Here is a 25404-nt window from a genome sequence, read left to right on the forward strand (position 1 = left end):
TTCATTATTGGAAGCAAGCAAACATTTATTCTTAGATTTTAAAGCTTCCAACTCATTAGATAATAAATCTAATTGCTTTTGAAGAGTTTTGCTTTTCAAACATAATTTTTCAAAGTTGATATGTAACTTATTGAAAGCACTCAACAACTCTTCATTTGAAAAAGCATCATGATCATCATTTCTATCATTCAAAGAACTAAACTCATGATCATTTTCAATATCAACACTATCATCAAAACCATAAGTAGAAGTAGAGGTTACCTCCTCTTCTTCTTGAGCTATGAAGCACGAGATGGGATTTGATTTTTCTTCTTTTGAGGCATGAGAGCTTTCCTCTAGAGCATATTCTTTGTTTTCTCTATGAACATCATCAACAAAATCACAAGATTGATTAGTACGATAAATTAAATCAAGAGTATTCAATATATCTTTGGCGTTAGAGCACTTAAAATTTTTTACATAAACATCGTCACTTAGGGCATGTTGTAAAATATGCATAGCTCTAATATTTAAAGAAAAATTCTTTTTGTCATGATCATCCCACTCCAACTTTGGTTTTGAAACAAAACCATTTTTCACAATATTCCACAAATAGCAATTAATGGATGTCATGAAAACACAAATTCTTATTTTTCAATGTTCATAGAATGAGCCATCAAAATAAGGTGTCATATTAGTAGGATAACCTTTCTTAAGAGCCATAGATCTCTCCTTAGGTTGTTAGACCTAAAAATAAAGAGTTAGGCTCTGATACTAATTGTTAGATTTGAATAACAATGACACCAACACCAAGAGGGGGTGAATTGGGTTGTTTTAAAAATTTGGTTGAACATGAAAATCCTTTTGATGAAAAATGAGATTTTAGTGAAAGTGAAAATTAATGAAATGCTTGGAACAATAAATGAAACAAAGAGCACAAGTAAATAAGAGACACCACGATATATAGTGGTTCAACTTAAATCAAGCTTAATCTACTATCTTAACTCCTCACTAAGGATTTTTCAATCAATCCACTAAAAACCTCCTATCTCTCCGGATAAGCCCTCTAGCAACAAGGTAGGAAATACAACCTCATGCTTAAACAAGCAAGCCTTTTAGCAACAAGCTAGGTATTTAACCCCTTGCTTCAACAAGCAAGTCCTCTAGCACAACAAGTTAGGAAAACCAAGAATAATATAAAAGGAGATGATCTAAGAGTAGACACTCTTAGTTACAAGATCTCTCAATATAAATACAAGACTTAAACAAAATAATACAAATGATAATCAAAACCTTTAGAAAGAAAAATGAAGCACAAATGAAACAATTAAGCTCTTGAAAGAATGAACACTTGTAAGCTTGAAATCAATCATCTTGGTTGTATTGATTCATTCCTTTGATCTCTATTTATAGTGCATCTCGAGCCCATTCAAAAAATATAGCTGTTGGAGACTTGAATAGTGGAGAATCTAGCCGTTAGAAGCTGTTTGCAACATAAACTGTCGACATTTGATGAAAAACTATCGACAGTATTGAAGAACTGTCGACATTTTTGATGTAGGAGCTGTCGACATTTAGATACAGAGAGCAAGATTTGAAACTGTCGATATTTTAACATAAATTGTCGACAGTTTTATAAACTGTCGACATCTGGAAACAAACTTTCGACAGTTTGTCAAGATAAAAAATCACTGAAATTCAGATGCTATAAAATTAACTTTGTTTGATGATACAATCCACAACATGTATACATAACAACTTATTTACATTTTACCTTCCACAACATGTATATATCCTCTCTTCTTTACAATCCACAACATGTATACATAACAACTTGCTTGATTTTTGTTGAAAACCATAAACTTGACTCATGACTTAGGGATCAAAACTAAATGATGTTTTTCATCATCAAAACTAATCACAAGTGTAAAACATCAAAATATCCTCTCTTCTTTGCAAGCCATTGCGTTCTTCCACCTGTCGGGCCACTCCAATAACATCAACTAGTGAGCGGAGTTGTTTGATTTTAACGTCCAACCTAATTTTGTCTTTAAGCCTTGTCTCAAAACAATTGATAAAAAACTTTTCAAGTAAGTCATCGACTCAATGGAAGAGCTTCTCAAATTCTTCTTAATAGCTGAAATGGTGGTGATTTGCTTGAGTCGAGTGAGTGCTTCAGAGGGGTCCTCATAGTCAGTTGGACCGAAACGAAGCAGCAAGGTCTTGGTGAATTCTACTAGGTAATTGGTCCTCTGAACTTGGTAAGCCACCTTTGCCATTGAAGTGTTATTCCTTCAAGGTGAAAGGAGGCGAGTTGGACTTGTTGTTCTGCAACCATCTCCTTGAAGTCAAAATACTACTCTGTCTTATAGATCCATCCTTACGGGTCTTCTTCATTAAATTTGGGGAAATTCAGCTTGAGATGGTGACGATTACGGTCCGAGGAGAGTTGAGAGTGATTAGTTGATAGTAAGTTAACTTGTTGGGATGATTTAGTAAAAGTAAAAGGTCTTATTTCGAGGTGGTTATTAGCACGATTCTGTGATGCGCAAAGAGATTAAAGCTTGGATAATACAGTCTGAAGGGTAGGGTAGCATGATTTGTTCAATACTAGATTCATAACTTCCCAAGATCTCATGAACTTCGTTTCGAAACTCGGCATTAGTTTTGCCACAAGTGTCCATGGTCAAAACCGCACTCTAATATCACTTAATGGGTATAATTTTAAGAGAAATAAGGGATAGTAGAATTGAGCGAAAAGACAAGTAGAATACATTTGAATTAATTCTGAACGTCTCATTCACTTTACCTTCGGTTCATATTTATAGACGTACAATGATAATAATAAAGATACAAAATTAAAAAAAAAATATCTACCACTCATAAAATTAGCACAATAGTAACCCACTAAACAACTAAACACCCGTTAAAACAATTAAATAGACTTGACGAAATCTTTCTTGACCAAGTTTTGCTGGGCTGTATAACTAATGCACGTATAAGATATTCTTGAATTTTCAACAACTAAACTACTACCTAAAGTAATTAATTTTTATTGCAAAGTTCCCATGCCCATTAGCTTAAGTTTAGTGGTGCCACTTCTATGTTAACCCTCTCCCATATGATCATTCATGGGGTCGATTTCTATATTATATTTTAATGATAATACCATTAGTTCATTCATCATCATTAAATCCTATTATAATTATGAGAGTGACAACTACTTCTATTAAGCACAAAAAGAGATTACTCACACCAGACATTTTTTAATCATTTCAATGCTTTTGTCACATAAACTATCAAGTTGAATTATTTATTTTCCAAAATTATAAAAAAAAATCCTAAAAAGAAAAGGACAACTGAAAGAGATTGCCTGAGACTTTTTTTTTTACCGTTCATCAAATCTTTTTTACTATCATTCTAAATTCTAAACCTAACCAGGATTGATTTGCAGCGCATAAGGACGTCACTTGTCAGCGAAGCCTCCATTAAAGCGGTTGGGTTAAGATGATGAATGGGCAATCTCCTGGGCCGGCCCAACAAGGCCAGCCAATCACACGCCTCGACGTGTGGCGCATTGGCAGGGGGTGGCCACGTGGGCGTAGAGATCACAAATCACAAAGCAAAAATCCAAAGGCTCCTCATCCCATCCCTTCTGCTATCAGTTGTCATCTCATCCACTCGTTCCAACTAAAACCGCAACTCGCTCCGCCTGGCCACATCTCCCTTCTCTCTCTCTCTCTACAATCGTCCTCTCAGGGCTTCATCGTCTGTTTTCATGGCCGGTATACTCGAAACCCTCACCATTCCTCGGGCATCCGGCCTTCCTTCCGCCACGGCTGCTTCATTAGGGAGTTCGTCGGTTTGCGCGGTTTCCTTCAGGAGATCGGTCAGATTGCCAGAGTCCAGAGGACTGAAGATCCTGTCCAGTTCTATGACTGCCTCTCGTGGATCGGTGAGTTCGAGAGTCGGTGCTCGCCGTAGGGCGCGAATCGTGTGCGAGTTTCAGAAGACGGCTGTTGAAGGTCACTGTAACTCACTGCCTGATTGATTTTATGCTTGCTTTGCTTAGTTGATAGTTCACTGCCTGATTTAATTTTTTTCTTGTCTCTGTATTTCTTTTCTGCGTGCGTTTGATTTCGTGACAGTATTTGAATTCGAGTTCGATTACCGACAGGAAATAATAGTAAAAAAAAGGACTCGAATTTGACGAAATAGAGAATTATAATTCATCTGGAAAAATGATTCAAATTGACAGAGAAGATCATGTATCGGTAAAAGGTAGAAATTATTGAATAATTTTTTATTTAAGTGGCTGATTACACTTTGCTGATGAAATTAATTTTTCATGAATATACTGGTTACGGTTTTAGGCACTGAGAACTGATGAAGCGGATACTTTGCTGTGTTTGAGATACGTAAAGCTAATGTTTGACGCAGAAAATTAACCTTTGGTTTAAGCTTTTTTAAGCCAGACGATTGTAAATAAGACTTAAGTTACTAGATTTTGACATACACTCTGGAAGAATAGTGTTAGTAAGATTGTGTTTTCATGCTCTTTCTTCGTTGTGAATCAATTATTGCATGATTCTTTTCTTATTTGCAATTAAATTGAAACCATAGAAAGATTTTTCCAAGTCAATTTGGTGGTCCATTGCAGGTTTTCATGTTATATGCTATTTTGGTAGATGCACATCTATTTTCTGTAGCACCAGAAAGGTGAAAAAATTACTCACCTGAAAAATGCTCTCATTAAGTGAAGCCACTGTGGAACAACAGGACATAGGAGGTTAACCTGCATAGTTGACAGTGTTGGATGATTGTTGTACATGCATTGCCTGGTAAAGACAAAACTTGACCGGTATAATGGTTGAGACAATTTATTTTTTGTTTTACATTTCTTTTGGTTCTATTTGTTGACAAGTTGGGTAAAAGGAAGACAGCTTCCTTTTTTCCCCCTTTTACGGTGGTGATGGGTGTGTTTTTTTTTGGGGGAAGGGGGGGGGGTTTGCTAGGTATGATTGACATTATAACTACTTTATATGTTAACCATTTCCAATTTCTTTATTTTCAGAAGGCCACTACCTGACCATAAAATAAGACAGTATGCCTTTGCTGAGGAAAGGTATTTGAAGTTGTTACATATTGGTAAAGATGTTTTTAGAACTTTGGTACTGGCCACTGGCTCTGGAAGTTGACTAGATTGTGGCATTTTATCAGTGTTTCAGGCAATATCTAAGAATATGAATAGTAGAAAAGAGATATTGTATTCGGAAGTAATGGTAGTAGTGAAGGAGGAGGAGACATATATAGTGGTTAGACCGGTTCACTCTATAAGCCCACATGTGTTTCTCAACTCTAAACCATGGACGTATGTTTGTTTGAAGGGATTAGGAATGCTGTGGTATAATAGGAGGGATAATATGTACTTTGAATTGGACAAGATTATGTATATCGTGTTTATTTGCACTTAGCACAAGATAGAGAACGGGATAATGGAGAATTGAGTACTAAAAATTATATTCTTATCCTCATAATTAATATTATATTTTGTATGTACATTATTACATATTAGTATAGAAATTAATAAATAAGTTAGCATATAAAATAATATCAATGTAGACGTATTACCTTATTTGTTAATAAAATATTAATGAAGACCTATTTATAATATATCTTCTCAAAGTTATTAAAAAGATATTAATAATGCATGGTATAAAATATTTAATATTGTATAAAGTATATATATATTTGTGAAATTATATATCATAAATTTATTATGTAAACTTTAAGATGAATAATTAGTAAAACATTAACATTGTGCAAAACAAAAATACAAAAATGTGATTATTATAAAGATCATAATATAAAATATCTCATATATATAATATTAATGTAATCATTAATAATTCATAATATATTAAGTCAATCCCATGGGATTGACTTAATATGTTGTAGAAATATAACTTATATGAAAAGACCTTTCACTCAGTTGGGAACTATTTGCTTGTTGAAGAGTTGTTTGAACTTGGTAGTGTTTTGGAAAACTGTCGCCAAAAACAAGGGTGGTGAGAGATTCCTCCCTTGGTGGCATTATTTTGCATGTCAATATGCAATAATATAACTCATGGATTTAGGTTCTTGATTTGATTTGATTTTAGTATAAAGTGATGCAGTCAAAATATGGTTGCATCTTGCACGATATATTGTTCCATTTGGCTCAAAGGTGCATTATATGGTTGCATGATTTTGTCTTGAAAGGGGCTTTTGTGGAAATGGATAATGCATGGCCCTTTACTTACAAACCACAACTCATCTTTGACCAATACCAATGCGGGACTGTCCCTCCCCCAGAGTTTAGAGAAGCATGCTTTAAGCACAAAGCCAAAGTACCGCATGCTTGGGGCTTTTTTTATGTGAAGCTCAGCGGCTTTAGTTGAGCGTGCTTAAGTTGTGCTTTTACTTGAGCTTTGAAGCTCAATAAAGCGAGCTTTAGAAATACGCTTGGTTTTTTTTATCAAACAATATGAATGGTTGGATTTGTTTAAATTTTTGCAATAGTGTGGCTGTTTGTATGGAATTCTTACCCAAAAAAAGCTATTATCTGATCTTAGAAAGATCTAAATGAAATCATATATATATTTGTTTGAAAAAAAAAAGACAGCTGCATTTACCAAGTGCAGAACTCTAGTGCTACAATTGATTACGGTGGAAAACAGCTAAGAAATAATTGATTCAGTGTAGAACTCTGGTGCTTTTTTGGTTTTTACTGCCTGAAATTTCTTTCCCCCTCCCCGCGGCGGGGGGGCGGGAATCAACCTTGCACAGTTTATTTTGTCCAATATAACATTATTGGGTCCTGTAGGTCACTGTCGCATGCATTAGAAGATCTACTGCTATGGAAGTGGAACATCACATTTATTTCTTTAACAAATGCAGTGGCTGCTGTTACTGAAGCAACATGGAAGTCGCTTGTCCTTGAATCTGATTCCGCTGTTCTAGTTGAATTCTGGGCTGAATGGTGTGGGCCATGCCGGATGATCCACCCTGTTATAGATGAATTGGCAAAGGAATATGTCGGGAAGCTTAAATGCTACAAGTTGAACACTGACGAAAATGGTAAAGTTGCAAGCGAATACGGGATCCGTAGCATCCCAACGGTTATCATCTTCAAGAATGGACAGAAGAAAGAGGCAATCATTGGCGCAGTTCCTAAGACAACATTGGCATCCAGCATAGAAAAATTCTTGTAGGAGCATCGCTTGTATGTGCTCCTCAGTGGGGCTGTCAGTTGTACTTTTTTTTCCTTCTCTCTTTAGTCAATTAAGCTGCAAATTTAGAGATGCTGCGCCAATAACATCTGCACACTGCTGTATAGTTACTGGATGCTGCTGTATTTCCTGTTTGATATGGTATATTGTTGGTGCTATATAAATGTGTCTGTGTTCTATATCTCATGTTCAGTGGATAAGGTTTTCTTTAATAAACACAAACTGCCAAAAAAAAGGGAAAAGAAAAAAGTCTCCCCCCTCGGTTTAGGCTTTGTTAGAGAAAATAAGTTGCTAGAACTTCCTTGCAACAATTCAAATGCATGGTTGGTTATACACGGACTTGGCCCATAATATGTGAAATTGGTGTGCAAAATTGGGGTGTCCTCACTATTGTTAATTTTATTAATTATTCCTTTGACATATGAGTGGTTTAGTTTTGTTGCTCTGCTGTTGCTTACGACTTCTTGTTTGTTCAGCGCATGGCTGAAACCATGGTCTTTGGTGCGCAAAATTAAGTTGCAGACTGTCCAAAGTCAATCCGAACTCAGTGACGCCCACTGGAGTTCAGCCGGCAAGCTACAGGTATTTGATTTTAGAGAACTTGACTTGTTATGTTTGGTATTATACTATATTATAAGAATGAAAATAGTCATGTGATTATGTATGTTAATTGGTTGTCATGGTCTTAGTTTGACTTTTCTTTCGAAATTGAGGATAATCACTTGAAAAAAGTAAGCTAGGATGATAACCTTTTCTGATACTGCCAGCCTGGCTGCTTGTTCAGAATTTGATAAGCGTGTAATGTGTGGTTGGTGGGACATCAAATTTCCCAGAGCACCTCGTTTTGAAATAGAAAATGTCCTTGCTTTTGGCATAGATTTTCAACAAGAGAATCTTGAAATTTGATCCTTTCTGAATCTTTTTTCCAACCTTACTTAAAGAACTGCTCCATGACTTGAAGATTAACATGTCCATTGAGCACATAGAAACTTCATTATCTAGATTTTCGAGGGGTATTAACTATAATATCATAGGCTTTGAAGGGCCAAGGCAATGACTTGCCAGCTTTGAGGGGGCTAAAGTAGTATTTATGTCATTGTCAAAATGTTCATAATAAAAGAGAGAGAAGTATGATTCTTTGAAATTTAGTTATTCTTTTTCTTCTTTATTATTAAAAGATATCTATAAATAAAACTTGTTAAAAAATAAAGAGCATAACATCAATAATTTTTACGTGAAAAATTCAAAATAAAAAAAATTAAGTCACGAGATTTTTATTAACATATATAACAAAATACTTATAGGATTCAAGCTCTATCTTAATATACATGATATTGCCTTGCAACTTTTTGTGGGTGACATTGTTCTAGCTTAATAATATGTCAATATTATTTTCTAATGTTATTGTTACCGTTTGGGAACCCAAAATCAAGAAATCTTCCCTATTTTGGTGCTTGGAAACTCTTGAAGTGATCAAAGATGGAGTGGAGAAAAATGAACTTTTAGAAGATTATTCTAAATGTACAGTACAGAATTTGAGAAGCTTCATCAATAACAAAAATAGAAAATCTTAGCATTATATTCATGCTAGTTATATGCAGAATTTTAAAGTGAGAAAATGTTCATTGGTTGATACAGTTTTTAGGCTGAATTTGAGTGATGGTCTACAGATAATTCAACCCTACATGATGCTCTTGGCTACTGTAATGGTATGGCAAGTAACTACTATTGTCTCACACCATGGCTACTGTAAAGATATGTTAAAAGACACAAACTGTGGGTCTGTTTAATACTATTATTATTATTATACTTGTAAAACATAACCCTTTTTTATTAAAATTTTTATAGAAGTAGTACTTGGTTAAGTACTTTTAACAGTTTTATTTTTGAAGCGAAAGTAATATCTTTTAAAAGAATAATAATCACTAGTAGATGGATGATCAAAACTTGGCCCAACCTATCAAAATTTAGTAGCAAACATACATGTTTATTTGGTTCATATATGATTATTATTATTGTTTAAGTTTAAAGGGTAAAAAGTCCTTGTGACATACGTCAAGTGATTGGATTACGATAAATTGAAATTCGCACCAATAAGTTGTGGGTTCGATCTTTTGTCCTGCACAATGAGATAAAGTCTTCATCTGTGATTTACCTTATCTATCAAAATTGAGAATACAAGTGATAGAAAACTGCGCAAAGGTGATACTCCCAAATTTAAAGGATGAAAAGCTAATAATGTTGTTATTGAAATGTAGTAGAGAGTTTGATTAATACAATTGAACCTGCTTGATAGATTGAGTCAAGTATGTCTAAACAACATATAAATCAACTTTTAGATATTCTAAAACTCACTCAGACAATCAAGTAAAAGTATTTTTTTAAAATTTATCGCTCGATATATTAAAAAAAATATATAAAGCAAGTAATGACCGGAGATGTTATGCAAAGTAAAAGATATATATGTATATATATTCATAAAATTTTAAACAAATCTCAGAATTAACTTGACAAAACCTTGACTAAATGAAACTCATTTTATTATGTAAATTAATCTATAAAGCATAAACACAATCTTTAGTCGTACGAACTTTATGTGAAACTACAAAATCATCCATTGAAAATAGTCTTGTTGTTGGTAAGTTACAATAATAAATTTATTTGATGGAAAACGTCATCGTCCAACTGCCTTAGTCTGCAAGGAAAAAAAACAGTCAAAGAGTGCAGGAAAATTTCCGTGCAAACACTCTAATATTTAAGTTAGATATTAAGAATGATAAAAGATCGAGAGCAATATTTACACCAATATCAGTGATAGCTTATTGCATTAACCAAATAAATGACAAATTTGCCCTCAAACAATTCAAATATTTCCAATTCTCTGCCCTTACTCTCTCATCCCTCTTCTCTTCATCGTCACAACTTTTTCCATGGCCGATCTTCATTGCAGCTTCTCCATCTTCGGTCATTGCCTCCTTAATTGTTCGTTGTCGTCATTGCCTCCATAGTCGCCTCCTCCATTGTTTGTCGCCTCTATTGCAGCTTCTTCCATGACCGACCTTCATTGTAGCTTCTCCATCTCCGAGCGTCATCTCTATTGCTACTTCATTTATCGTCTATCATTGTCTTTTCCATCGCCGTCTCCTCTATCATCTCTTTCTCTCTCTCTCTCTCTCTCTCTCTATATATATATATATATATATTTAACATATATACATATTTTAATGTCTATTGTATTAATATAATTGTAACCAGTTAGACATCAACTTATAATTTATTTTTATTAAAAATTAGTATTTTTATAAATTTTATTTATATTATTCAACAATATGTCTATTTTTATTTTTTTAATAAGTTCTAATAGCTTATCAATTTTTTCAAACCAAACATATAATTATTTAATCGAAAGCTTAAAGTACATATATCCAAACATAGCTTAAAAACATAAATGCTTATAAGGCCTTAAAAAAATGGTGCGCCAAACACTCTTTAGAACTCTTATAGATAACGTCTATTCTGATGAATTCTAATTTGGTTGGGATTAGAATTCTTATAGATGACATTTATCTAGTTGTTTTGCCTTTGATATGATTTTGATGATGAAAATCAAATATTGATTTTATGTTGAAATTTGTTTGGTGCATCTATTTTTCCTTTCAAGCACCAAAATGAAAATCAAGTTTTCATGAAAATCAATTTCATCCTATGCCAAAAATTTTGTGTTTAATATTTTTTATGGCTTTTTTTTTAAAAAAATAAGTTTTTATTGTCAAAAGAATATTTTTTATATCAAAATTGGTCATATTGCATTTGAATTTCAAATTCATGTTTTAATTTTGAAAGCCAGCATGTCAACTGTTTTTGAAAAATGGTCCAAGCATGTCGATCATTTTCTCTTAAAGTGTCGACCATTTTTATGCAAACTCTCGGCCAAGTGCAATTGACAACTATTGCATCATTCCCAGTCAATCACTTTTCTCCCAATTGACTGCATATTTAGAAATTGCTCTATCCAGTTGATTGGTTTTTATAAATTGTCGATTGTTTATGTCTCTAACAGCTAGTTTTATAGACCTCAACTGTTACAAATGGACTAATTTTGCTTCAAACTTTTGTGTAGTCTATAAATACAGTTTAAGGAGAACTTGAGAAAGCTAGTGGATAGGAATGGGTTGATTTAAGCTTACAAAATATATTCATCTTCTCAATAGTACTTGTGCTTCCATTTTTCTCCCAAAAAGCTTTGTTATTATTTGTATCATTTATTCAAGGCTTTGTGTTTTTATTTGAAAAATTATTATAACTAAGAGAGTTATCTCTTATATCCAATATTAATTATATCATTCTTGTATTTCTTATCTTATGTAACTAGAATGCCTACTTGTGTATAAGTAGGAAGTTTGAATTTTCTAATTTGTTGCTAAAGGCCTTATTTATTTAAGTAGGGGATTTGTAATTCTTAACGATGTATGCTAAAAGGTCTATCAGGATTGGTAGGAGATTTTAGTAAAGTGCTTAAAAATTCTTAATGAGGTAAGATAGTGGATTATACTTGATTTAGTTGAGTTACTATAAATTTTTTGTGTCGTTTATCTTTCTTGTTTTTTATTTCTTCAAGCATTTATTTTGACATTTCATATTTATTATTTTGTCTCACTAAAACCTCATTCAAGCAATATATTTTCAAAGTTTTAAGTTATTTTTTAAATAAGTCAATTCACCCATCTTTGTGTGTGTGGTGCTATACATTGTGCCAAACCCAAATTCTTTATAATTTCCTCTTGTGAAATTTCCCCCATATATTTGAAAGAATGCTTTGTCGACGATGTCATTTTGGGGACACGAGGTGTCGGGGGGAGTTTGCTGCAAGCATTGAGGGGCCGGGGGGCCTGTTGCGTGCCTCTTGATGCCGCGGGGTGACCCCACGCTGCGTGCCTCTTGTCAATAAAATTAAACCTCTAATTTAACATCTAACATAGTCAATATTTCAATATATATTAATGTCCACTTGTCTGTACTTTTCATGCATGTGACATTAAAAATCGGTTTGTGTAATTTATAAGTTACTTGTTGTATTCCCGCTCCCAAAGAGATTATGAAGCCTAGCCTAGCCTAGCCTAGTCATAGAGAAACTGTTGCAACTATTATTGCTTAGTCAGGATTATAATGGCTGCTTTACATGGTGGGTTCCTTATAATTGGTAAATCCTCTACTCAAAAGGAGCTTTTAGATGTGTCAAAATATCAATAACAGGAATATTTGTTCTATTCAAGTGTGTGTATGTATATATATATATATATATTATTTTATTTAATCTAATTATATATTAAAATTTATAAATTGAAAATAAAATTAAATAACATATATTCGAATAAGAACCATATTATTGGTACATCGAGAGCTATATTTTGAACTATATAATGCTTGTAAAATAACAAAAATATTCCTTATATAACACCCTAAATTTCTTGAGCATTTATAACTTAGGATTTCGGGAATATAAAAATTTTTCATATCACAATCGTTGTCATACATCACACAATATCCCAAAAATCCTAATTTTTACCTTCTCAACTTAACAAACCCAATAATTGAATAGTTAAGATAGGTGTTAAAATTTCAAATGCGGAAGTTAGATTGAACCTGATATGGTTCACAACCATAATGCTTTATTTATCATAAATAAAATCGTTCAAGACGTCTACAAAATGTATTACATGGACATTATCTCTCGCAAGTGATAACTGAACGTCTTAAATATATTCAAATCCTACATAGGTTTGCACATAAACATAGATATGCTAAACATACTATAAGCAACAAATTAAACTTATTCTTCAGCTATCTCATTTCTCTTAGAGCTACTTGTCGAACCTGGAACATTTGAATATTCTAGGGACATAGTCCAATTAGAAGATGAATCTTCTAGTAAGAAACTCCAAAAACAGTTTATATCAATACATGATCAGGTATAAAATGTATGAGAAAAATAACGAGAACTACTCCAAAGTGCCTCGTGAACATGTCATCCTTTTCCAACGAAAGCTTTCTCAATGGTGCACTCATAACGCCTCTCGGGAGGTCCTTAACCATATCACCTCGATCCGACCTTACAGAACTCATGCAAGCACTACATCCGTTGTCCCTTAGGCTCATAATCTTCCCCACGAGAACTTTTTCGATGGCGCACGCATAGCACCTCTCGGGGGATATCTGACTTTTGCCCTCGACCAACAATAAATAGATATAATAGTATGGCCACATGAATTTTATAAATGTAACAGTTAAAAAGCCAACAACATATATTTTTCAAAAAAATACATTTCATAGATGCAACATAATTTCACGTAAGAGAATAATAAAAGTTTATATATAAGAACTTCACAAAATACGTCTCATGCAATAGAAGTCTCTCATAAGAGAATAAAAAATAGGATTTAGAGTATATGAGTCTCACCTTGTTAGTTTATCTCTTGGACGGTACAATTTCACTGCAGACGACCTAGGTTTCTGTAGAAAATACGTATTTCAGTAAACCTAATCTCAAATATTTTTATATAGGATTGAGGGGAATTAAAGTAGGGACAAAACTGGAAAAGTTGAAGAGAAAGAGCCCCTCACGCGCCTTCACACGCAGCCACTTTTCGGCAGCGCGTAACTCACTCGTTGCACAACAGCTTCGGACAGTTTCGGCTCGGTTTGGTATTTCAGCCATAACTTTCTTATTTAACTCCGATTCGACCCTCATTTGAACCTACGCGACCCTCTCTTCCCCCTCTACAAGATTATAAAAAAGAATCGGACTTCCCTCGCTTTTTTTCTGACTAATTTTGGCGAAAACCCGCAACTCTGACGAGGCTCGTTCTTCGCCGCTTTCTTCCCACCTTCTTGTAGAACTTCATCCCCTCTCTCTAGAGCAAACTCCTCCACTTAGAATGTCTAAACTCTCAAACTTCATTAGAATGATTTGAGATCAACTCATGGCCTCTATTTATAGATTTCTTGAACCAATCACATTATGCCACTTGTCACAAGCTTAGCCATGGACTCCAAAGACTCAAACCTATAATTGAATGGCTTTTCAAATTTAAAGCTAGAATGAATTTAACTTTTGAAATCTAAGATAATATCCTAAACTTCTTTCAAATGACATTTTGGCATTTATTTAAAGTTCTCAACTTTAACATGAGCTTATAATTTCATCCTTATTTCATTTGGATAATTCTCTAATTACAATTATACCCTCAAATATCAAATTTATCGAGATACTTAAAATCTCAAAATTAATAACTCAAAATTACTCGATATGTACGATTTTCGAGAAACCCTTACCATCATTCAGTCTTTTTAGGTTACAACTTAGTTTAACCGAAAAACATTCTATGATTTTATTTTTTTCAGCGTCATAAATCACATCTCGGGACACTCGTCAAAGATATACCTTTATCTTTAGGCATCTAAGCTCCAGGGCACTTCCTGCAACTCATTCGGTCACGTGTTGCCATTTTCAAGCATATTTTTCGATATTTTAAACTCACTTAAAATACGTGGTAACTTTACAAAAATATGGAGTATTACACCTTATATCTCAATGTGTCTTATCGCCTTGCACCGCCTCATCGTTTTGGGTGAATAGTTTAGTCATATGTCTCACCATTAACATATATTATGTAATTTAAAATATAATCTAAGAAATACCAATAACATTTTTCTTTGAACAAACTTGAATCTTAATAGACTTTTAATATCTTTGTCTCTTGCCCAAACCTATGACAGACCCAGATTGTATTTTTTTTTTTTATTCTTTTAACATTTTACTTGAATTAATGTTAGATTATTTTATTATTAAATTATTGTGAAATTATTTAAGTGATGGATATGAATTTCTTATATTAAAATATATTAAGTATATAAGTACTCATTAAATATCTATCAATTACACTATGTGTGTGTATATATATATATATTAATTTTCTCAAGTCCATATTATATATAATTGGATTTTCTTTTAACACAATCAATCCAGATCAAACCAAACTCTATGAAAAGCCCTACGTTTCTCCCGATCAAGTAACTTAATTCAGTTAAGTCATTGACACGGACGGGCCCTTGAGTTATTATATTATTTATGTCAATTAATATATTATTTATTCGATGAGAGCAAAATCAGAAAAAGGGCATGGATCCTACTTACTCCCCCTCCAGCCTGTATGTCACGTCGAGTAAACTTGAAGCGGGTAAAATAACGTGGCTTTATAATAAGAGGTTCTATTCATCTTTAGTAACATTATTATTACAATAAATTAAAAAAAAAAAGGAAAGAAAAGCAAAACAGACGGCGAGGGGAGGAGGCGGCGGCGAGGTTCACGAAAGGGGATTAGCAACGGCCGCCAAAGCGCGTGACGAAGACTCCACGTGACGTGCCAAGCACTGACGGGTCCAGCCGGATAAAGTAGTCACAGCTCCGCCTCTCTCCTCCATTCACTCTCCACCGCACCCCCCCCCCCCCCCCCCTCTCTCTCTCTCTCTCTCTCTCCAATCCCAATCGCCATCAAAGCTTCGATCCAGAGACGCCAGTCTGTCTTTGATTTCCGTTTTGCATTTTCTCCTTTTACTTTCTGTATTCGTTATATGTCGTCTTCTTCTCCGTGGTAAAGGCATCGATCCGACACTCACTGCCATTCGCCTTTTCTCCGTGCATTGCTTCTTCGGTATGTTGATCATCTCCCTTTTCGGATGTTTCTGTACATCTGCGCCGATTTGATGCTAAATTTATGATAGTTTGTTGCGTTCTTTGTCGTTTTTGAGGTATTATGTCCTTTGCCTTGGCATTTTGGTGTTGTTTGTTTGCAGTGGATCTCTGATTCGAGAAAGATTCCTCGTCTTTCTTTGATAAGATTGCTTAAGATCTGATTTCGTCAAACTATGTTGCTAGTCGTGTTGGTTTCCGTATATAAACCTGGGAGAAAATTTGGGCCGGCAAGGAACACTTAGGGCTGAATCGTTTTTGGCAATTACTCGTTACTTGGTAACAATAGGCACCTTCAATTTGCAATGGCCAGCTCTTCCTTCCTGGTCAGGTATTCTCAAAATTGAGAAGCCACCATTCATAGGTGAGCAAATTATTCTGTGAAATTTTGCTGTGAACCTTGATCTGAGAACAGAGAATATGGGGTTAAGACATGCTAGAAATTGGTTACAACTTTCTGGATGTTTCTTTCTTATAGACTTGGGTAGAAATAAGGACGCCTTGAAATTTAGAAAATTAAAATCATAAATGATAAGTACGGACTTGTAAGAACTAAAATTCACCTAACAGATGTAATTTATTATTCTAATCTTAACAGATTTGATGGAGTAGTGTGTAATTATCTAGATCTCAGTTAAAAGAATGGAAATAAAACCTAAGGACTTCACAATTTTCTTGCCCAGTTGAATAATTACAGGGCTCCATTGCCATGTATAACCCAATACATGTGCATTACCTTTTGATATTGGAGAACACTGAATGTGGATTAGCTTTTGTTTCGCTTAATTCCTTGACTTAGGAGATTCATGAACCTTTTGTTTTATTTGGTGCTATGTGTGTTAATTCTAATTATAATGCCGTTCATAAACTTATTTAAGTTATTCAAAGACTCCATTTTTTGGGCCTACTTTCTCTCTTGAGCCCAAAGCCCAAAATTTTGGTGTTTCTCTGTGTTATTTGCAAAAAATCTTCTGAAAAAGCTACTATGAGGAAATTGAAGCTTGCCTCTGGAACTTTTATTTCTTCTTCCAAAAACCATATGCATTGGAAATACCTTGGAACATCGATAGCCTGAAACCTCATTGAAGTTTGCTTCTTATTTTTTTGGTAGAGATCTTGAGATTTTCTAGGTATTGAGAACATTTGATTATAGTTATATACATTTTCAGGGTAACGGAAATGAAGCCTTCAGCATGTTTCTAAATTTCAAGGTCTGTTATCTAATGAATATATTACATTTTTAATGTTATATCAGATTTTATCTTTTTCTTCATCTCCATCATATGGAATGGTATATTCATTTCTTTTTTGAGTTACCAAAAAATTGTTTGAGAAATGCTGGCGCACACACTGCATAAATTTTGTTTGTTATGTGAGTCATTTCATTGTTTTCTTTAGTAATATCATTGCAATGCTGGATGCCTATGGTTTGGAAATAATCAGTTGTTCCATTTCAAGGATTATTACAAGGATAAAGGGTTGGTGCTGGTATATTGTTGTGATCATAGAAACATGTGGCAGTTGGCACAAACTCTTAGGTCCCCTGTTCTCATAACCATGAAACCTTCCCCTTCCCCCACTCCTCCTCCCATGTATGCAGAGGTACTTCATTATTTGGTGTGTATAATATGTTATTCATCACCCTATCTTCAAAATAAAAAAGTTTTCATCACCTTGTGGAGTCAAAAAATAAAATCTGCTCCCTCCTTAAGTTCTGCCTTTGGTGCATAGAACTTGATCATGTAACAGAAAATATCTGTGTTGCTTTGTTATGTGTTCATGTCATATGTATCGATTCTCAGTATTCCTGCAGTGCTCGCTTTAGGTGGTCAAGGCAGTATCTTATGGAGGAACCATTTTATGGCTAAGGGAGTTGGGTTCTCAAACCTATTTGATGCTGCTAGCAGTCCATTTACGATTATTCTCATTATTCTATTTGGTTGAGATTGAAAAGTGGTAGGCCTAACTTAGGGGAACTGAGGAACTTTTTCTTTTTTGTCCTATCTTCAATTATTTGGCAACTTAGGCCATGTGAGATGCCTCCCCTATGCTTGTCTTATTGACAGCGTCAATTAATGTAGTAGCAAGTTGTTCCAAAAGCAATCCATATTTCCGGTAGGTGTTATTGTACGATTCCCTCAATTTCTTTTTGTTACTCTAGGAGCTTTCTTGGTTGCAGTTGGTCCTTGATCTTCAGCTGCTGTAGATGCACTCTTTTTTCTGAATATATATAAATGTGTTCTTCTCATCCCATACACACAGGATCCGATGTATGTCTATCTACCATCTTCTCCTTCTATGATAATACATGTCTACCTGAATGACCTGACCAAATATTTTACTATAATTTGTGCTAAGAGTCCTCATTTAAACAGATTTGATGGCATATGAACAAGAAATTCACGAACACATAGCACAATTTGAATCCAATGGAGAGGTAGCATTAAAGCAAAAGTGGAAGCCAGTTTCAGCTCCAAAAACAGCTTCAGAAAATGCCAGTGGCTGCTTTGATTGCAATATTTGCTTAGATTCGGCAGTTGACCCTGTAGTCACTCTATGCGGTCACCTATACTGCTGGCCTTGCATTTACAAGTGGCTCCATGTGCAAAGCTCCTCGGACGAATCAGATGAGGAGCCCAAGTGCCCTGTCTGCAAGGCTAATATTTCTGAGACATCATTGGTCCCATTATATGGGCGGGGATCATCACCATCAGAATCTGATGCCAGGAGGCCCCAACTTGATCTGATCGTTCCTCACAGACCACCTGCTCATGGATCGCATACCCTGCTGACTCGTGGAACCTCAGTGGCTTCCCATCCGAACCACCAGCAGTTTCATTCTCACCCTTTCCACCAGGCACATCCTCAGCCATTTCATCACCAACAATACTTCCCTCACCCTTATGGTAACTATGATTCCACGTCACCTTCCAACTTTAGCAGCACAGCGATGGCCAGCAGCATCTTCAGCCCAACAGTCGGCATGTTTGGAGAGATGATCTTTGCAAGGATCTTTGGCAGCTTGGATGCAAGTTTATTTCCATATCATTACTCAAACGCATACCCTCTGACGGGGAATGGGAGCCCGAGGATGAGAAGGCAGGAGATGCAGGTGGAGAAGTCTCTCAGCAGGGTATCCATCTTCCTGTTCTGTTGCTTTGTCTTGTGCCTTCTCTTGTTCTGAGTGTCCTGCCTTTGCTTGCACCACCTGTATAGCTGTAACAACACCGGATTAGCAACACATAAATATGTATACTACATACTAAAACTGAGATTCTTTGGGGGGGGTGTGGTTTGGAGATGTCTCTTCTTCTGAGATGATTTTTGTCTCCCCTGTAAGATATTTCCACTAAATTATGATTAAGCTTCTGCTTCTGTTGATCACATTGACTGGTTGACTCTTCTTCTGCATCTTTCATCTGGATGTAGAAGGAATGAGCACTTGGACTGTAGCTGTTTTACAATTAATTAATGTGATTATGTGAAGGCAAGGCTTTTGTTTCAGTATTATTTACGCTCCACACAATTGCTTTCATTTTTGAAAATGAAATGTGGAAACCGATTCCAAAGCACATCTACAGCAACAATCACATTCACATGCCTCAATCTCCACAACATAAAGTGTGGACCTTTTCATCGTCTTTAGGATTACTTTTACAACTTAATACTGGATAGCAGGGGAAAATGACATCACTACTAATCCCCTCACCATATGACATTTTGCAAAATATATTAAAGAAAAAGAACAAAATCACAAACAAATATTATTTACTCGTGAAAACTTTTATATAAGAGTAAATTACAATTGGCACTGTTGACGTCTCATGTTTTGAGAATTACATTGATCTTTCATTTGTTAGATAGAAGTTAAGAAATTCTTGTGGGCAGAGTACCATGTATAATGTAAATTTAATGCCAAGGGTTATGTTATACAACCTTTTATCAGTAGGGAGTAGTCAATGTAATTTTTAAAATTTAGGGGGTGCTCACACATCTCTCTGTAGTTTACCTCCACATAAACATATTATACATGACCAAATTTATAGATAGAAAGTAGGGATGCTCAAGGGTCTAGATAGACCAAATCACTAGTTTAAACGAATGTAATTAGGTCATTTTAGTTCATTTATTTTTAAATTTATTTCAATTTCAGCTATATCTTATGGATTTAATTGACGTTTGGTTGAGTTTGAATTATGTGATCGGGTCTATCCACCCAATCCAACCCAATTTATATAATAAAAGGGTAAAATGCACAAACTTCCCTTTACGTAAGGTTTAATTTAAGGCATCTCCTTTTTATTTTGAAAAATTATAAGAACCTTCGTGACTTTACGAGTAAAAAGACCACTTCTAACTCTACATCTTAAAACCTTCTTTCTTCTTTTTCTTTATCTAATTATAGAGAAATAAAATAAAAACACTAGTGGTGACCGGTGATTGGCGACCTAAAAATAGATGAACAAGAATGAAATAAGCTAAATATTTTGAAAAACTTACTTGATTCTTTATTGAATTCAAGTATGGGATATTTATATACAAAACATACTAAAATATCTTCTGAAAATCAAGAACAAATTTGAATTAGTCTTAAAAGATAAAATACATCAACTAAACTTTAAAATTGTTGGAATTATCTTTTGCAAACTTACTCACCCTTTTAATCTTGGAATCTTATCACTTTATCCCTTTAATCTTGTAATATTCTCTTATCTCCTAAAAACTTTATCACTTAATTCTTAGCCATAAGATAACGAACCAATATTTTATTTTAAAATTAGATTTCTCCAAATATTTTTCTCTTTTATGTTTTCCAGCAAAAGTAATTCAAATCTTTCAATGCTCGTCCTCAGGCTCGCATAAAGATGTCATCTATGACAAGCTTGCTTACTAAACTATTGAATTGGTTTTGTGAAAGCCCTTGCTTAGGATGTTTGCAACTTGACTAGTGGTCAGTATATAAGGCATGCATATCAACCCACTATCTAATTTATTCTTGATGAAGTGTTACTTCTACATGTTTTGTTCTATCATGTAAGACTAAGTTATGAGCAATTGAGGTGGTTGCCTTGTTGTCACAATAAACCTTGCTGTGTAGAAGCCTTCAAATCTTCTAAAAGTCTTTTAATCCATAATACCTCACAAATTTCATGAGCAATTGATCTAAATTCCGCTTCTACATTGCTTATTGCCACTACATTTTGTTTTTAACTCCTCCAAATAACTCGATTACTTCCAACAAATGTGTAGTAACTAGATGTGGATCTTCTATCACTAACGCTACCGGCCCAATTTGCATTCTAGTTAGGTTCAATTGTGTTGAAAAATTTGGTGTTTTGATTTAATGAGAAAGAAAATTAGTAAATTTGGTTCAAAGATGATGACTAAAGCAATTATCAATGAAATGTAAAGTTTGTGAGAATGTCAAAGTTTTTAATCAAGTAATATGTTCAAATCATCTCAAGATAATCGAGTAATGTGCTTAGAATAATCAAGTATGTGAATGACAAATAGGCTTAAGTAAATTTTTCCAAGTGTAAGTTCATCAAGTAAGTCATTTGTGTAATCGAGTAATGCTCAATCTATTTTAAAAATAATCGATTACAATTGTAGGAATAATCGAGTAAAGATAAAAAATATTTGACTAACTTAAGCTTTGTACTCGAGTATGTAATGCAATTCTTTGTCATGTCCAGATTAATCAAGTAAAGTTTTTTTTATAATCGAGTAATAATCAATTTATATTCGAGTGAACTTCCTTTGTAATCGAGTGAATATCTGTTAAAATTTATGGGCACCTTTTACTTGAGTGAGTGAAATTTGCAATCGAGTAATATACTCCTTATACTCGAGTAGATTCTTCTTGTAATCGAGTAAACATAGGTTCAAAATTGGCTAAGTCTCTAAACCTAAAGTTTAATTGAGTAAGAATCTTTATACTTGAGTAAAGATCTTTGTTAATCGAGTAAATAATGCTTTGTAATCAAGTACATAAAGAACTTTTATGTGGCTAAACAATAATTGAGTACATAATGCATATAGTCGAGTAAAGATCAAATTTAGTTGAGTAATGCCCAGTTTGTACTTGAGTAATGCTTGAGAGATTTTGAAAAATATAGTCGTTACAGTGCATTAAATGATCTTCAGACATCATGTGCATATTTTATGAATTTTTAATTGATTGTTTGAGTATTGTAGAGACAAAAAGTGACAGTTGTGAGGCAAACAAATATTTCAATTGTTTAATGACAAGTCAACAGCATTCAATATTGAAAAGTTAAAAATAGAACTTAAAGGCTCACTGAAGAATGTCACAACAAAACAACACACAACACAGGAGCTCTTTGATCTTCCACATTTTATTCTTGTGAACTCAAGAGCTTCAAAAGATCATTCTATTTGAGATTTTCATAGGGAGAGTGCTTTGTAATTTTGTATTCTATATCTCTCTATCTTTCAAGAGAAAATACTGTATTCTTATATTATCTTTCTTTTTCTCTTGAGAAATTATTTTCACATTCTTTTGTGAAACTTGTAAGGTTAAGCCTAAACCTATAAAAAGCATTGGTTGTGGCTTAACTAAGTTTTAAAAAATCCATTGTGTAAAGGTTAGTAGTTAAGCTTGCTCAAAAGGTACAAAGGTAAAATTAGTTGTCAAAATCTTTGGTGAGAAGCCAAACTAGTGGATTAGGATTTTAAAGTTGAACCACTCTATATTGTGTGTTACATTCTTATTTTGTTTCTGTTTTAAAGTTTTTTAAAAGGGTGAAAATGCTTAATTCACCCCTCTCTGAAGCAACATTTTCTACAGATCAGTATATCAAATTGCCTTGCATCCAAGCATCCTTATTTCTTTTAGTAAATCAAGGGCATATTTGCGTTGATTGACAAAATTTCTTCCTTGGATATTGCATATTCCATTTTGAGAAAATATTTTAATGCACCTAAGTCCTTAATTTCAAACTCAACCACAAGTTCATCTTTGAAGTTCTGAATCTCAACATGATCATCTTCAGTTATGATTATATCATCTACATACACGATCAACATAGCAACTTTATCTTCTTTAGAATGTTTGTAAAACATAATGTGGTCGGCTTGCCTTTTACAAAATCCATGTCTTTTAATAGCTTTCCCAAACTGCTTAAACCAGGCTCTTGGAGATTGTTTAAGGTCATACAAGGATTTTTTTAGCTTGCAAACCTTGCCAATACCAAGTTGTCCATCAAATCCAGGTGGTAAGTTCATGTAAACTTCCTCCTCCAAATATCCATTTAGGAAAGCATTTTTTACGTCCAGTTGATGTAGTGACCAGTTGGAGTTCACTACCAAAGAAAGAAGAACTTGGATAGAGTTTATCTTTGCAACAGGAGCAAAGGTTTCTTGGTAGTCTATACCATAGGTTTGTGTAAACCTCTTTGCCACAAGCCTTACCTTGTATCTTTTCACACTACCATTAGCTTTACACTTTATTGTGAACACCCATTTTCAAGTGACCATTTTCTTCTCTATAGGTAGATCAACCATACTCCATGTATCATTTTTCCTAAGAGCATTCATCTCTTCCATAACTGCTAACTTCCAATTCAGGTCACCTAGTGTTTCCTAAATAGTTCTTAGAACAAACAAGTTCTATCCTTGAAAAAATGCCCTATGATTATTGGATAATTTTTCATAGGATAGATATTTAGAAATGAGATGTTTTGTGCAAGTACATACTCATTTTCTAGTGGCAATGGGAAGGTCTAGGTCAGAAGGATTAGTACTAAATAGTTTAGTTGAAGAAGATGAAATAGGAATAAGAGAGATATTACTTTGAGTACTTGTAGAAGGACAATTACTCGACAGATTTGATTGATTTTGTGCTAAAGGAACAAAAAGAGCTATAGAATCTTGATATTTTACTCTTGTGTTGGTTTTGATGATGAAAAATAAATGATTCATATCTTAAGTCAAATATATGGTTTTCAGGTCTTCAAACAAAAATTAATTTCAAGCACCTTTGTGAAAATGAAAACCAAATTAATTTCATGTATGGAGATTTGCTCAAACAAGTATTATAAAGAATCTCCTAAATGATTTTTTGCAAATTGGTTTTGAACCATTGGATAAATGAAGCAAAATATTTTCAAAGGCAAAAGACCATGCATGCTCTTTATAGATTGATGCTTTTGTCTTTGACATGATTTTAATGATGAAATTTAATTGTATTTTATGATGGAATTAACTTATTAATTTGCATTCACTTGGTGCTCTAAATTTATTTTTTATGATTTATTAAGCACCAAAATTAATTTCATCATACAATTAAATCTTGATAACAATTGAAATATTACATTTCTATTTGATCAAAAATTGTTGAATGAAAATTAAATTCAATGCCAAAATATCTTGTAATAAATTTCTTATGACATTTTAGAATATTGTGTTTTTAATTGATTCAAAATGAATTTTCGATAAAATATCTTTAAATAAAAAAAAAATCATTTTTGAGTACATTCAAGATCATATGTTGACAAGCATTGGAAAAATGCATGAAATTATCGACAGTCCTCTAGGACTCTGTCAACAGTCAAAAAGCATGTTTTGATAATACCATGAATTTGTCAACAGTTTGGCAAACAACTGTCGACAGTCAGTAAGTTTGCAAAGGCAACTGTCAACAGTTTATATGGTTATGTCGATAGTTTTTAATTTCTAAGCCTATTCTGTCGATAGTTTATGTGCTTCTGTCAACAATTTGTTACATAGAAATCTTCCAACGTCTAGTTTTTCAAACTCCAACAGTCACAAACGACTATATTTCTCTTGAAGCTTTCGGGAGACCTATAAAAATTGGATAGGTTCGATCTATGGTCATTGAGGCTTCCTAAAAGGATCTACTAAATTCATCAAGTTGTTCCAAAGGATCAAAACGGCCAGTTATTAATGGAATTCCTTATCGGCACAAATCAAGCATGATCAAGAAAAAACTAATGGATAGGAATAAAGTGAAGTGAGCTTGCAAAATATATTCATCTTCTCAATTGTGCTTGAGCTTTATTTTTCTCTCAAAAAAGGTTTGTGTATCATATTGTAAAATTAGTTTCAAGCCTTTGTATCTTATTTTGAGAGACATTATAAGTAAGAGTGTATACTCTTAGAACCTTTCTATTAAACATTTCTTATATTTCCTAACTTGTGTAGCTAAATGGTCTACTCATGTAAGTAGGAGGTTGTAATTCCTAGTCTTGGACTAGAAGACCTACTTGGGTTCAAGTAAAAGGTTATAATGGATTGGTTTACAAAATCCTTAGTGAGGAGTTAAGGTAGTGGATTAGGCTTGGTTTAAGCTAAACCATTATAAATCCTTGTGTTCATTTCTTGCTTATGCTTTTTGTTCTATTTATTATTTCAAGTATTTTA

At 33.9% G+C, this 25404-nt stretch overlaps 2 protein-coding genes across 6 annotated transcripts; both read left to right on the plus strand.

Annotated features, from left to right (window-relative positions):
• Positions 1-3637: 3637 nt before the first annotated feature.
• LOC127812112 (thioredoxin M2, chloroplastic-like) lies at positions 3638-7431 on the plus strand. Of its 2 annotated transcripts, XM_052352438.1 has the most exons (3): positions 3860-4004; positions 5054-5104; positions 6919-7431. In XM_052352438.1, the coding sequence occupies exons 2-3, from the start codon at positions 5086-5088 to the stop codon at positions 7230-7232; spliced, it is 333 nt and encodes a 110-aa protein (XP_052208398.1). In that variant the 5' UTR covers positions 3860-4004; positions 5054-5085; the 3' UTR covers positions 7233-7431. The 2 variants fall into 2 exon arrangements, with proteins under 2 accessions (XP_052208397.1, XP_052208398.1); XM_052352437.1 differs by lacking the exon at positions 5054-5104 and having other exon boundaries at positions 3638-4004.
• Positions 7432-15583: 8152 nt separating this feature from the next.
• LOC127812183 (E3 ubiquitin-protein ligase RMA3-like) lies at positions 15584-19509 on the plus strand. Of its 4 annotated transcripts, none has more exons than XM_052352535.1 (3): positions 15584-15961; positions 16104-16363; positions 18375-19509. In XM_052352535.1, exon 3 carries the CDS (start codon positions 18380-18382, stop codon positions 19181-19183), a length of 804 nt encoding a protein of 267 aa, XP_052208495.1. In that variant the 5' UTR covers positions 15584-15961; positions 16104-16363; positions 18375-18379; the 3' UTR covers positions 19184-19509. The 4 variants fall into 4 exon arrangements, with proteins under 4 accessions (XP_052208495.1, XP_052208496.1, XP_052208494.1 ...); XM_052352536.1 differs by lacking the exon at positions 16104-16363 and adding an exon at positions 18161-18269; XM_052352534.1 differs by lacking the exon at positions 16104-16363 and having other exon boundaries at positions 15588-15961.
• Positions 19510-25404: the final 5895 nt, after the last annotated feature.

This window comes from Diospyros lotus, chromosome 10, assembly GCF_014633365.1.
Source record: "Diospyros lotus cultivar Yz01 chromosome 10, ASM1463336v1, whole genome shotgun sequence".
Lineage (NCBI taxonomy): Eukaryota > Viridiplantae > Streptophyta > Magnoliopsida > Ericales > Ebenaceae > Diospyros > Diospyros lotus.